The sequence below is a fragment of the Odontesthes bonariensis genome, chromosome 20 (genome assembly GCF_027942865.1).
Source record: "Odontesthes bonariensis isolate fOdoBon6 chromosome 20, fOdoBon6.hap1, whole genome shotgun sequence".
Taxonomy (NCBI): domain Eukaryota; kingdom Metazoa; phylum Chordata; class Actinopteri; order Atheriniformes; family Atherinopsidae; genus Odontesthes; species Odontesthes bonariensis.
In genome coordinates, this window is record NC_134525.1 from 30,052,529 (window position 1) to 30,068,304 (window position 15,776).

The window sequence follows — 15,776 nt, forward strand, 5'->3', positions numbered from 1 at the left end:
GGTCCTGTTTGAAAACTACAATATTTAGATTGCTCAAATCTGGCTATAATTATTCTAAAGCGGCTGTAGATTTATTAATACCTTGTTTGGGAATTGTTAAACCTTTGCCTGATTTGTGAAAATACAGAAAAGGGCCGTTTCACTGCTTTTTTAGTATTCTGATCACGTTAGACCAGGTCCTGTATGAAAACTACAATAGTTAGACTGTTCGAGTACAGATAAAGTCATTGTAGTGGGTGACTTTAATATTAATGTAGATGTTGAAAATAACAGCCTAAATATTAACTTCAATTCTTTATTAGATATTAGATTTTCTCAGTGTTCACAGACATACTCACTGCCTTAATCACACCCTTGATCTTGTGCTGACTTATGGCATTGAGAGTGAACACTTAACAGTGTTCCCTCATAACCCTGTCTTATCTGATAATTTTTTTGATAACCATTGAGTTTACATTACTTGACTATACAGTTTCTGAGAAGAAATTTATATATAGAAGGTGTCTATCAGAGGATGCTGTAACCAGATTTAAAGTATTAATTCCATCATCCTTTTCTTCACTGCCATGTGCAGATATGACAGAGGACGACTACCTAAACTTTACTCCAGCAACACTTGACTCTCTTGTTGACAGCACTATAGTTTCAATGCATACAACATGATGCTTTGCTTTGCGGTAAGACGTATTGCCTCACTTCCTGTTACCTTGTTTAGCATGGCTACCAGATTGGATACAAAAATGCTGCAGCCAGAGTTCTGATGAGAACTAACAGGAGAGATCATATTTCTCCAGTTTTAGCTTCTCTTCATTGGCTCCCTGTTAAATTCAGAATAGAATTTAAGATTCTTCTCCTTACATATAAAGCTCTTAATGACCGAGCTCCATCATATCTTAAAGATCTCATTGTAAGATATTTTCCTAACAGAGCACTTTGCTCCCAAACTGCAGGTTTACTTGAGGTTCCCAGAGTTTCTAAAAGTAGAATGGGAGGCAGACCCTTCAGTCATCAGGCCCCTCTCTTGTGGAATAAGCTGCCAGTAAATGTCCGGGAAGCAGACACCCTTTCCACTTTTAAGACCAGGCTTAAAACTTTCCTTTTTGATAAAGCTTATAGTTAGGGATGGCTCAGGTGATCCTGAAACATCCCATAGTTAACCTGCTATAGGCCTAGAATGCTGGGGGGCCTCAACTGTCACACCTAGAAAGGTGTGACAGCTAGGAAATTGTTTTTGAATTGGCTCTATGTGAATAAATTGGATTGGATTGTGAATGAATTGGATTATTGTGAAATTAGTTGTGATTACAATGAATTGGACTTTATTATTTAAGTGCCTTGAGATGACATTTGTTGTAATTTGGCGCTATATAAATAAACTGAATTGAATTGAACATTGAACAATGTTTCCCCTCTGAAAAGGAAGGTAATCAGTCAGAAGAGGTTGGCTCCTTGGTATAATTCACAGCTGCGTGCTTTAAAGCAGACTGCAAGAAAGCTTGAGAGACAGTGGCGTTCCTCTAATTTAGAAGAGTCTCAATTAGTCTGGAAAGATAGTTTAATAACGTATAAGAAAGCCCTTCATAAAGCTAAAACTGCTTATTATTCGTCATTGATAGAAGAGAATAAGAATAATTCCAGGTATCTTTTCAGCACTGTAGCCAGACTGACAAAGAGGACTGCCGAGCGTACCCTGAATTGGATTCAACATTTTTAGAAAATGGATATGTGGATAATGTTTGCTTGTGTGTCATGACCATGGCAGATAATGCCTCAGCCACTGGCCGTGTTAATGAACAGGCCAAACAGGTAGTTAACCAAACTACAATAATCACCTTCTGGTTCGCTTCAAGTGTTAGTTCACATTGTTTCTTTGCATTGCATCTCCCTCTTATCTAACCTCCATGCACTGGAAGGCAACAACTCAGGGTTTAAACACAGATTTTGCCTCTCAGTATCTCTTCCTTGTTACCGTGTCCCACTGATCTTATATCTTGGTGTGTGATGAGTGAAATGATGTTTATTTCAATGTAAGTGCTGTTAGGAAGATGAGGCATAGCTTTCAAACTGAGAAGATTTATTCTCTCAAAGGCAGCGTGCAAAGGGGCTTGTTATCTTTTGGTCCAAAACTAATTGCAGAAAAACTGACAGCATTTTACTGATCATTAATAAAACTGGGAAATTTGACATTGAAAAAAACATATTTCACATGAAGCTAGTATCTAAATAGTAAATAGTTAATTTACGTAATCTGATATAATTAATCACAATGAATCTTGAGATATTATTGCCTTGCAAAAACACCCGTCCTTTCTGATAAAGTATGTCTATGGTCCCCATGTTGGCATAATGCAGACCACTAAATCCAATAGCACTAATAGTTCAATTACATTAGCTGACCCCATGTGACTGATTATTAAACCTTCAACTCATTCTGTTAATTTGCTTGGACAACTGATATTAAACAGAAGTGTGTGCTTGCCAAGTAGACAAGAACCATTAGATTTGCTGTTCTTGTTGCTGAGTAACTCTAAAAAGTATACCTGTTTGTAATTATTACAGTATCACAATCTGATGTCTTGCAATTCTCTTTAATAAATGAGACCAACAACACAATGTCAACATGATAAAGCAAAAAGCTGTGGATAATCAGCATTGTGGAGAAGTCAGGCGTAGAGTTCTAGCGAGCTCACTTTTCTCTATCTAACCTGTGGACATTTATAGAACTCCACATCGCTCCCTCTGGAGAAAGTTCAAAGTTGTAAAACTGGTGGGGGGGTCCCCTTTGAATTGAATGTCGTTAATTCTTATCTGCCCTATTGGAATTTTCTTAATCATTTCCTTCACATAGATAATAAAGAAAAATCAATTTAGCCCCCCAGATTATTAGAATATTAATCTAATATAGATATATGTTCTAATACACTGGAGGGCTAAATAGATCTTTAATGAGAATCTCTGTGAATGAAATCTATCCTAATCTAATTAAGATTAGAGGGCTGACATTTTGGCTCAAGAAAACTTCTGCTTGACTATTCTGCTTTAATGATTTGTAAATAGAAAGAAAAAAGAATGGCCCATGATGTCATGCCACACACACAAACACATACAGGACACCAAGCCTTATGGTTGCCCTTGTCTTGCCTTGCCATATTTACAGTGCTGCTTCACACCCACAGCAGCAAAGACCTTACATAAGCAGAGATTCACTGGTGCTAGCCTACTTCCTGTAATGTGTTGTTATCATTGTCATGATGACACTATACATCTAATCATGTAAATCTCCAAACAACTGCTGTTGAAAAACAGTGACATATGCTTTAGCTCATGCTAACATTTCATCCCACGTCTCTGTCAGCAAATAGCAATGCACTGTAAATCAATACAGATTCCTTAGCTGCATTATATGATACAACTTGCAGCATCTCCAAATCATATCTTTGCAATATGACCCTTATACTGCCTTCAAATGGACACGCACAGTTTTAGACAGACTGAACTACTGCTCAGTGCTTGTTCAGAACATTTCACTCTACACCATCACAATAAAATCTATCTATCTATCTATCTATCTATCTAGCTCTAACAAACTATCATTGTTTACTCTGCAGAACCTCATCTTAACAGACTGAATGGTTTTCTCTGGCTCGGAAAAGCAAGCAGCTAAAAGTCAGTACAGCTGCTGTTTACTATGATGTTGTGTGTTGAAAATGAGATGTGCAACAAATCTGTGATTAGGACCTGCAGGACTGAAGCAAACAAAAGTCTGGAAAAAAAAAAATCAGCCGCTTGCAACATAAAACTCTTGCTGCAAATGTCTCAATCATTTACTCTGCAACTACATGCCAAGTCACTGTTACTCTCAGAGGCTTTAAAGCTCCTGCCTATTATGTTTCTTTTAAATGTCTTTTTTTATATATATAATTTCAACTTTCACTTTATGACCAGCTCAGATAATCTGACTGTCACATGCTTTGTTGGAACTACATCAACTGATGACCACCTCTGGCCAACATGCTGTTTGTCTGATCCAAAGCTCTCGATTGTTGGAACCAGGACATAGACCTCAACAGCCTGTCACTGGTTCATGGCTTGTACCATCATATATACAAGTCCAACTGTTTCAGCTGCCAGCACTGAGAAACTGAGTTCAGCAAACTGTCACAGCCATAATTGAGACAACAATGAGCAACAGATCAACAACAGAAGTTATTTTTAGATTCATCAAGAATCTAATCTTCATTCAAAAGTGACGAGCTTTAGCACAAATTCACTTTTGGTGAATGTCACAAGTAATCAGAGAACACAACCATGTCTGGTTAGTCATGCTGCTAACTCTGTGATTAACACGGAAAAGGACTGTTGGCCTTTGAGTCTGCAGTGCAACAACACAGAGCCTCATCTCTGTAAAAGAGGCTGAGTCACTCAGAGAAAAGCATCCTGGCTCCAGTTCTTTTTAAAACCAGGCCTTTTTTAATCATCACATTCCCACAGAAAGTAAAGCGGAAAACAAACACAAAACAAAACTAATCTACTGAGGTTGACACTTCAAACTTTCATACACAATGTGAAGTTGACCAGAGGTCCGAATGAAGATTGGAAGTCAGTTTACATGCAGTGCTGGCGTGAATAGAAGGTACTGGATGAATATTTGTCATAAACTTTGAGAAATAACCAACCACTGCAGAACTTCTTCCAAAAAAGAAAAGATCAACACCGACATTGTATTTTACAACATCCTCCTTCACTAGCATCCAATCTTAAATCAAGAAATGATGCTAAATCATGAGTGAGCTGATGTAGCGCATACAGGAATGAAGGAGCACAGTTTACAGTCACTGTCAATTGCAGAGAGTTTCTGATCGTTTAGCAGCCTAAAATGGGTTTTGTTTTCCTGCATTGTGTGTGTGTGTGTGTGTGTGTGTGTGTTATGATGCTCACCAGCTGTAGAAATCACTCATAGTCCTGAAAACCGCCATCACTGCAGCCTTAAGCCCTATGCTAAATGGTGCTCTGTGCAGTACAGAGAACGTGTTCAATATTATTTATCTTTTCTTAATTATCAGGCTACTGAATTCCATGATAGCAGCACCCAGTGGCAAACAAAAGATAATGTTCCAGCATTTAAGAGGATTTTGATGGGAATCCCCAAACAAAGAGTGACACTTACTGTAAATCCCTGATCATGAGAAACTAGGGCGATCCTTTGGGGCCCCGACATTTACATTACATCTCCAAATACAGTGTGCCAAACCAGCATCCAAGAACCAGCGTTGAGCTGCTTACTGTCACATGTGAAGGTTTCACCTGAAAGATGACTCCATTGTATTCTCAGCCTCTCTTTGATTCGGTGCAGATCTAAAAGCTCACAATGACTAATTTTGATTATTTTAGATGTTGAAATGCGAACTTTTAGGAATGACGTCCCACCTTAGTAACAACAAAAAGATAAGAGAAGAAAGGACCAGGGGCGAGGCTAGGGTGTTTTTAGTGGTGCCAAGGCACCACCGTGAGATAGCTCGGCACCCCCTGGCTCAGCACATTTTTAAAATATTATATTATGCAAAAACACATTTTTTTTTTGCTTAAGGATGCATTATTTTAGTGACCATTTTATTTATTTTCTAGCATTTGTTTTTGTTTTAACTCTTTACTCCCAAAATAAATGTCGAGTTATCTTCAATATTTGTCTCAGGCTCTCTGTTGTCCCTGTCAAGCCACAGTCTTTAGAAATGAAGAGGTCAAAATTGAATGTTGCAGGGGAAAACCCTACTCAAAGCAAAACTAATACGGCTCCAAAATTTATAAATGTAGTAGTTTGCCTCAATTAGTGAGAAATAATGTGCCTCTGTGAGCACTGGGGGCTGGGCACCCCTGGAAAGGACAGAACCTGTTTGGACGCAAAGTGAACAATTTCAAAAAAGAAATGTGGCTAAACTGCTGCTCTGTGTATATGTGTTAGATATTGCAGAGAAAAAAAAAACGGGCAGCCGCTTGTTCTCATGAATTCTCGTGGATGTTTCTCATAATGTTCCGCGCTGCTGGCCCATAAATCTCTCGGTGTTTACGGGATTCAGAGCATCATTTCCTCCACACAAGAGAGAACAGTACGTATATGCGGGTGATGGAGAGCTGGGCCGCTGGTTCAACATTACACAGCAACAATGGAGACAGCCTACCTGGGAGAAAATAACCTGCCGGTGGATCATTCTCCAAAGGGAAGGGGGAGAACTCGAGGAGGCACACTCTTTGCTAATTTCCACCGAGCTCCATTTCAACGGTAAAAGGGCAAAAAGGAACACACGCAAAACAGCGTCGCTTTAGGGCCGGAGAGGCACGCGATACAGGCTCGAGTCACATCCTTTCCTCTTTCTCTGGACCACAATGAAGCTACTCAGAATGTAATGTGCAGTTTCCGGTACGAGCCATGACAAAAACCCGGCCCTGGTCCTGTGTTTTTACCGTAGGCCTAAACAACAATTAGAACAAATACTACTGACGAATACAAACACGTACTAAAACTTAATAGCTGTTTCTATATCCTTCTATGCCTTTAAATGCTCTGAAATTATGTTTTCCACTCCGTTGTAGGAAGTTGTAACAGAAAAATGTTGACTTATTTTGAAAGTCTAGTTTCCGGCCCTGTTGTCAAACGTCCGCCTTGACTGCGCAGGGTATCAATGCCTCACAGCCAATCAGAAAACGGCTTTTCAGCTTCGCCAGCGCTGCCTACTCATTTATGCTCCCTGTCGCACGCTCGCGCTGTGGAAGCCCTACTAGTGCACCCCCTCCCACCCTGTGCATGGTGCCAGAGAGTAAATAGAAAACACTCATTACCTCAGCATTTAAGTGGTGCGTGTTAGATTAGGCATTTAACCATAATTTCATTGTTTTCCTTGTTATTCTATCTACTTGGTGTTTTATGTGCCAGTTCATACTGTTGGTGTGCTCTCTTACAGTTGCCTTGTGATTTGATGGAAATAACTCTATAGAATAACACGATTTATTTATTCAATCATTCATTTTTTATACTTTATAACCGTTTCCAGGGGCGATTTTAGGATCTGGTCTTTAGGGGTGCCCAGCCCCCAGTGCTCACAGAGGCACATTATTTCTCACTAATTGAGGCGAACTAGTACATTTATAAATTTTGGAGCCGTACTAGTTTTGCTTTGAGTAGAGTTTTCCCCTGCAACATTCAATTTTGACTTCTTCATTTCAAAAGACTGTGGCTTGACAGGTATAACAGAGAGCCTGAGACAAATATTGAAGATAACTCAACATTTATTTTGGGAGTAAAGAGTTAAAACAAAAACAAAGCTATCTCATGGTGATGCCTTGGCACCACTAAAAATACCCTAGCCTCGCCCCTGACCGTTTCACTCTCAGGATTGCACACCGCCCAGATGTATTTAGGAAACCAGAACAATATGAAAACTAAAAACAAAGCAAATAGAGATACAATATTCCCATTTTGGTGCCGCCTGCAAGAGTGAAAGTAAAAAAGGAACCAGAAGAACAAACTCTTATAATCCCTGCCCCTTCTTACCACTCTAAATCATATAAATTGTTTATAGATTAAAGTAAGAGTGTTACAGCAGTAATATCACTGCAACATGCAATCATGTTGACATGAAGGTAACAAACCCAACAGAACTCATGCGATTCAAAACCAAAATGAGAACCCAGTGAGGGATACCAGCACTTAAATTCTGACTGGTTTTCAACTTTCTATCAGGAAAGACAAAAATATAATGGATGCTGCTGGCAGCAGAGCAATTATATTAATCTATATTTGATCAGATACCAACAATTTCATTGTTTAAACAATAAAACAACAATAAGGTAAAATAAAGAGACTAAATTAACATGCTTCAAATAACATTCATTAAAAACTCAACTTTAAAACTGTTCATACAACACATTTAAGAACATCTGGAACCAAACCGGCAAACATCCAAGTCTAGAACACACTTAACAACATCTGGAAACTGGGTTCCTGCTCAGCGCCTAACATGCTTCATATAACATTTATTAAAAACTCAACTTTAAAATTGTTCATACAACACATTTAAGAACATCTGGAACCGAACCGGCAAACATCCAAGTCTAGAACACACTTAAGAACATCTGGAAACTGGGTTCATTGGCATAGAGCTATTGAACATAATCAACCTCCCTCCACTGCCACCACAGACAACTGCCATGGAGATGCTGACCTTTCTGCATGACAGTAACCTACAAGAAGTGTATCCAAATCTTTGGATTGCTCTAAGAATTTCTTTGACTCTTCCAGTTACAGCTGTTAGACTTAATAAACACGACGTTTATATATCTTTTGTAACTTTATTCCAGTACAGAACAGGACAACTCTGTGGCTACCATTGCCACTGCGACGGGTCTACTCGCATTCCAACCAACACACCACGCATGCGCACAAGCGTTCCCAGGGTCAAAGGGTAAAACACAAAGAGGGAAAATACAAGTTAACAATCTCCCTATCCTTTTTTATGTGAAATGATAAAACAATAAATAATAATAAAACAATAAAACAATGTACAAGTAATACTTGTCACAAGATTTCAAATAAACATAGAAAGTCATCCAATGACCATAAACAAAAAAACGACATCCCGGTGACATCCTGGTACATTGCATTTTGACAAAAGATGAACATATTAACAATGCAAACAAAATTTTCAGTGCTTTGAATTGTCTGTGCAATAAAGTTTTCACCACAGATTCCACAGTCCTTCACTTAGAGCTTTCAAAAGCACCAGAGCCGAAGCTCCCTTTTTGGTGAGACAGTCAGCGAGTTGGCCTTTTGTGTTTGAACAGAGCATTTCTTTTATTTTCTTGCTTTGTATGAGCTCCTTAATACCACTTATATCCAACCTGAGTCTCTTTTCTGTGACCTGTTTAGTTGACTTGAGGGCATCGAACAGGGACCGATTGTCGGTCACACAGACCAGTGAAGGAGCATTCAGTTCAGCCTTACCAGTGGTGAGCTCAGAAAAAAGAGTTGCAAGGAAAATAGCATTGTCTACACCATCTGACATAGCAAGTGTTTCTCCTGCAAGGGTGCTTCGTACAACACGTCGAATTCTTTTGGACTGCCAACATAGAGGAGAAAACTTCCCTATTTCTCCCATAAGAACAATCAATGTCCCCCCCTGTGTACCTCCATCTGGAAGATTACCCAGAGAAGCATCACTGAAAACCACCAAGTGAAGAGCATCGTTTCCCAAATGCTGGAACTTGAGGGTCACCTTGTCTGCCTTAAGCTTACGGATGAGTTTATTTACCTCATGCATAGACTGCACCGTAGCATTTTTTATATTAGATGCCAAACTACATGAGTCAAACATAACATCTGGTCTGGTCTGCTTGGCAACCCATAGAACTTGTCCTATTTTTGACCTAAGCTGCTCTTTTTCAGTGTCATTAAAGGGACACTCCACCCATTTGCATTAGGCTTTGCATTGTTAGAAACCCAGTCATACTTTTGAATGGTCATGCAACACTCTCTCATTTCCCCCTGAGACAGGAGAAATCCGTATTCACCTCTTTACACTTCCTCCTACAATGACGCAAAAATCGGCATTTTGCGTCATTGTAGGAGGAAGTGTAAGACGGGTGGATTTCTGTTGAGACTACAAGCGCTAGTTCCCACCCTTCAACACCGCCCATAGGGGGGTTGGACCTAATGCGCTAACAGACCTATCACAGATCAGTGCCAGTGCTTTAGACTGGCAGAGAGCTGCAGCTAACTATATTTATTTATATATCTATATCTATATATAGCTATATAGATATAGGTATATATAATTGTCATGAGATCCACACTCCTTACCAGTTGGTGGCGGTAATGCTGCTTTAAGTTGTTTGCCAACCGCCAATAAAAAAAACGAAATAGAGAGAGAGCTGCAGCTAACACGGAGGACTGGACTGGGATTTTGAAGAAGATATCGAGCTGGGGCGAATTGGTGGCGTCCTGGAGACCTACTTTAGAATACCTAAAGTCAACTGGAAACGACAGCCAAAGCCTACAGGGCCAAATGGACGTCTTTCTGTAAAGTAAGTTTGTTTTCTTTGTTACTATGTCAAGGAGTACTCTTGCTAACACGCTAACGTGGCATGTTCATTGCACAAATAGCTTGCAGTTATGCAAGCTACTGTGGCACGCTAGGCTCAAATGCCATCACTCACTTTGTGATCAATGTTTTGTCTAGACAATTTCGTCTAACAGCCTACCGGCACTTTCTTGAGTGGGTCCTGCAAGGAGAGAGATTGGGCAGAGGGCATCGTGTCGTGCAGGCTATCCGCCAGAACTACCCAGCTCCAGACGGCCAGTACTGCGGGCGCTCAGGAGGACGCTCAGGAGGAGCTATAGTTTCCTTGTTTTATATTCATTCAACAGTTGTATTGTTTGTATAGTTATTTAATTAAATGGTTAAAATGTACGTTGTTGTGGTTCTTTCTTAGTAATGTTGCTCCAAGTGTATTCGAGTTATTGAACGACCAACATTTCAGAACTGGAACTACCTAGCTACTGTTACCTCAGATGACAAAACGACAGAATTGTGATCATAGCCTACCTAAAATTACTATAAATTATGAAGCATTACAAGTATACATTGCATTATAAGTTTGTTGCAAATCAGTTACCTCCTTCCAAGTTTATGATGCTATTCTAAACTTTGTTGAAGGCAGACAGGAGAGAAGGAGTGACATTTTGTTTTTTAATTCACAAAATAAGAATTCTCATGAACATAAAGACACACAAACAACATTAGCCACACTATAAAAAAAAAGAGGTATTGACCCTGTGATTGAGTATACAGTAAGGTGCTCGATGGAAGTGCAAACAGGTAAGGCAGTAACATGATTTCCAGGTAGCGTAGAGTCGGGTGGAGGAGCTACTACACTCTCGGGGGAGTGGCCTGCGGATCTTGAGCATTGCAATGCACTATGGGGATTGTTGTCTTTAATCCACAAGCACAAAAAAGTCATTTTCTGCCTTTTCTCGGTCAAGAAGGCACCAAATTAAAAATTTATGCTACTATTCTACTACATATATGGCCCACTTTCAATACATATTCATGTCTCCACTGGTGGAATGTTCCTTTAAGGGGGGCATCCCTCAGTATAGCACGTGCTGGTTGCATGTGAAGAGGTTGTAAATTCTCAATGTAACTGTGCTGATGTACCTGAACTACACCATCAACAGTAGCAAAATCCATTCCTACATAGGAGAAATGCTCATGCTCCTCACGTCCTACATGGAACGCAGACTTCAGTAGGGGAATCACATCTATTGAAAAATCTTGCGAGCCTGCCCAAAGAAAATCATCTACATGGCATGCAAGTACTCCAGTAACCTTAAACTGCTCATCTAGCCAATAAAAGACTGCTGGATCCACCTGCGACAGTTGACCACCTGTACCCAGCATGATTTCTTTGACTTTGTTATACCAATATAAAGATGCATCAGCAAGACCATATACACATTTCTTCAGTTTCCATATAACATTTGCACTGCCTGCCTCAGGAGGGGGCCGGATATAAATATCCCTAGATAGCTCCATGCCCTGCAAGAATGCAGATTTGATGTCCATTGAATGGACTTGCCACTGGTTCTGACAGATTACTGATAATAATAGCCTAAGAGATTCTGAAGCACAGGTTGGAGAATATTTCTGTAACTCTTGCATATTAAGCTCTTCAAAACCTCTGGCTACGAGTCGTGCTTTAGGTACAATACCATTGGGAGTGTCTTTGAGACTACAGACCCATCTGGTGGAGACACATTTTTGGCCTGCATTTTCAACCTCCTCAAATACATGATTGTTGTGCCAATTCTTTATCTCTTCCTGCTTTGCTGCATCGAATGAAATGTCTTTTGCTATGAGTACATCAGGCTCCCTGTCTTCTGACACAACGTTAAGACTACCAACAGATAACATATCAACTGACTCCTTTTGTCCCTCATTGCCATCAGGTTCAAGATGTTGTAAGTTATACCAGTTTTTATGCTGTCCTGTGGCTTTTCCTGCTCTGCCTAAAACTCTGGCTGTATGTTGAATGCCATCATCTCTGCTCACATATGTTACAGTCTGACCGGTTCTTAACCTTACACCTGCAAAAGGGGCAGGGTTACCACAGGCCCTGTGCTCTGTATCAGTTTGTGTCACATTAGTTTGTGTGAGGGGTGGGTGCAACACTTCTCCTGTATTCACCTCCATGTCACTGATGCTCTTCTGTTCATTGTCAGTATTCTGGTCACTGTCAGCTATCTACTGTAGTGTTTGTCACGCCTTCCTCACTTTCTGCTTTTCTGGTAACATCATCTTGAGCAATCTGCTTATCCTGTTCTTCTGTGTTCACCTTACAAAGCCTGGAATGATGCACTCTAACAAGAATCCCACCATGCCTAACATGTTTCAAATAACATTTATTAAAAACTCAACTTTAAAACTGTTCATACAACACATTTAAGAACATCTGGAACCGAACCGGCAAACATCCAAGTCTAGAACACATTTAACAACATCTGGGAACTGGGTTCCTGCTCAGCGCCTAACATGCTTCAAATAACATTTATTAAAAACTCAACTTTAAAACTGTTCATACATTAAGAACATCTGGAACCGAACCGGCAAACATCCAAGTCTAGAACACATTTAACAACATCTGGAAACTGGGTTCCTGCTCAGCGCCTAACATGCTTCAAATAACATTTATTAAAAACTCAACTTTAAAACTGGGATGACCATCAGCACCTCCAAATCTGAGACCATGGTCTTCGGCCGGAAAAGGGTGGAATGCTCTCTCCGGGTCGGGAACGAGATCCTTCCCCAAGTGGAGGAGTTCAAGTATCTCGGGGTCTTGTTCACGAGTGAGGGACGAATGGAGCAGGAGATTGACAGACGGAGCGGTGCGGCGTCTGCAGTGATGCGGGCTCTGCACCGGCCCGTCGTGGTGAAGAAGGAGCTGAGCCAGAAGGCGAAGCTCTCGATTTACCGGTCAATCTATGTTCCTACTCTCACCTGTGGTCACGAGCTGTGGGTAGGGACCGAAAGAACGAGATCGCGAATACAAGCGGCCGAAATGAGTTTCCTCCGCAGGGTGTCTGGGCTCTCCCTTAGAGATAGGGTGAGAAGCTCGGTCATCCGGGAGGGGCTCGGAGTAGAAACGCTGCTCCTCCGCATCGAGAGGTGTCAGATGAGGTGGCTCGGGCATCTGGTTAGGATGCCTCCTGGATGCCTCCCTGGTGAGGTGTTCCGGGCCCGTCCCACTGGGAAGAGGCCCCGGGGAAGACCCAGGACACGTTGGAGAGACTATGTTTCTCGGCTGGCCTGGGAACGCCTCGGGGTCCCCCCAGAAGAGCTGGAGGAAGTGGCCGGGGACAGGGACGTCTGGGTTTCTCTGCTCAAGCTGCTGCCCCCGCGACCCGATCCCCGGACCAGTGGAAGATAATGGATGGATGGATGGATGGACGATGGTAAAGATCAAATAGATATGTTTGCTCATTAAAGTTATTAAGTTTCTTTTAACAGTCATTCTGGGTTGCGTTTTTTTCAAATGTGTGTCTCTGATGAAAGCGACCGGGCAGTGATCACTTATACCAAGGGCAAAAACACCACCGGAAATAATTGTATTACTTCTGTTGGTTAGAATTAGATCTATTAATGTGGACCTGTTTTTGATTGATGATTTTATGGATTGGGCCCGGTAGGATCAGTAATCACTCCAAGATATTTAAATTGCTGCATAATTCTTTCAGGTGTTCAGAAAGCATTTGTTAACCAGTCAAGATTAAAATCACCTCGGATAATCATTTCTGAGTGAGCATATTGAGAGAGTAGATCCTCCAGTTTACTTAAGGCACAAGAATCAGCTGATGAGGCCTACAGACCCCCACCAGCACAATCGAAGTCTTAGATCTGTGTTCAATTTTCAGGGCAATAATTTCAAAGCATTTTGGTACAGTAAATGAAAACAGTTCAGACACATTAAAACAGTCTTTGAAAAAACCCCACCTCTACTATTCCTGTCTGTTCTATGTACTGTATATTATAACTGTTTATAGACACATCAGAATCAGCAATACTTTTTTTAAGCCAGGTTTTTGTGACAACTAAAATATCAGGATCTGCCTGTGAGATCAAAATTTTTAAATGGTCTAATTTTTCTTGCTGACACAAACTTCTTATGTTCAGATGTCTAAATACCAAACCTTTTCTGGATTTAAAGGTGAGAGATTATCAAGGCAGAGCGAGGTGGATTCAGAGTTATGTAGTGACAAGACAGTAGGGTGAGGGGGAATTGCTTTTAGGTTAAGCGCAACAACAGACCTCTTTGAACTTTGCCGATTGTTCCTTGAAGGAATTGATGTAATCCTGACGGGAATGGTGATGTGAGGGAGTTTTTTTAAAGTGGCACAACTGTTCATTCCCTGTTCATCATTCCCGGAGCAAGGAGTGATTGTTCGTTTATTTGTTTTGAGGGTGGGAGAAAAAGGGAGCGCGGTTGGACTGGTGTGTAGTAGATTAGGACAGTCAGATGGGGAAGGCTCTGCAGAAGTGTGCTCAATTTTTAACCTGATTCTTTCATTGGAAGCTCAAGAACAAACTGGAGAAATCTTAAGTTAAACAAAGTATTTATTGGTGGTCACATGTAGCTCCGATATCTGGAAGCATTTCATATTTATGTTCACCTTTATCTCACAGAGCTTGTACTTACACTCGACAAAGTATAATTGGTCACCGTCTTCGTCGCATTCTTTGGATGTGATAAACAAAGTATGTGTGTGAGGGTGTTGTTTTAGGCGTGTATCTACTGTACCAGATCTATGCATTGAATCAGCTTGTGTCGAGAGCAGATTGATGAAAAGTGAATAAGAGAGTGTAGATTCCCATTGTTGCTCAGTTAGTTTAACGTTGAGGCTCTCTTCCCAAGCATTTTGAACCGCATTAAGGGAGGTTGAAGATGCAGACCAGATAGATCTATATAGGAAAGAGATACAGCCCTTAGCGATTGGATAGAGTGTCAACTAAGGTTTCTGGTGGGCAATTCAGGAAGTGGGGGAATAATCTTTTGACATAGTCACAAACCTGAAAGAAGCGAAAAAGATGATGTCGCGGGAGGTTATATTTCGTTAGGAGTTGTGCAAAAGAGGACAAGACTGTGTATAAATAATTAACCAATTTTATGCCTATGTTATGCCAAATCCAAAATGATGAGTCCGACCTAGATGGTTCAAAGGCACAATTTCTGTTTATGTAAATGGAGCCGGAAGGCCATAAGCCTTTCTATTTATTTATTTTTTTTTGGGGGGGGGGGGGCTTTTATGCCTTTGCCTTTAATGGACAGGACAGTCAAAGAGAGACAGGAAGCAGCGAGAGGGGGAATGACATTCAGCAAAGGGCCATCCAATACGGGACTCGAACCAGGGCCTGCTGCAGCAAGGACTGTAGCCTCTGTACATGGGGCACCTGCTCAACCCACTACGCCACCGACCACCCAGACCAAAATCATTTCTAAACTGACACCAGATCTTTAAAGAGACAGCTACGATAGAACAGTTAGCCATACCCGACACAGGCAGCGGACGTTGTGCACACAAAACTGAGCGTAATGAAAACGGGGAAGCTTTGTTTTCCAAATGTACCCACACAGGCAGGGGTTCTTGATCCTCACGCATCCAAAAGAGAAGCTTTTGCACATTTGCTGCCCAATAGGGGTATCTAAATACAGGGAGGGCAAAACCACCTTTG

At 41.0% G+C, this 15,776-nt stretch overlaps 1 protein-coding gene and 1 long non-coding RNA gene across 4 annotated transcripts in view; one reads left to right on the forward strand and one right to left on the reverse strand.

The window, feature by feature from the left end:
* The window catches only part of hecw1a (HECT, C2 and WW domain containing E3 ubiquitin protein ligase 1a), a 116,032-nt gene extending 109,668 nt beyond the window's left edge, over positions 1-6,364 (reverse strand). For all 3 annotated transcript variants that reach the window (XM_075452272.1, XM_075452270.1, XM_075452271.1), the window contains exon 1: positions 6,177-6,364. In XM_075452272.1, coding sequence (XP_075308387.1) covers positions 6,177-6,206 — 30 coding nt within the window. In that variant the 5' untranslated portion in view covers positions 6,207-6,364. The remainder of the gene's footprint in view (positions 1-6,176) is intronic.
* A 3,553-nt stretch (positions 6,365-9,917) lies between these two features.
* Positions 9,918-10,460, forward strand: LOC142370281 (uncharacterized). The gene is made up of 2 exons (XR_012767833.1): positions 9,918-10,074; positions 10,230-10,460. It is a non-coding gene; the product is annotated as an uncharacterized LOC142370281 (long non-coding RNA).
* Positions 10,461-15,776: the final 5,316 nt, after the last annotated feature.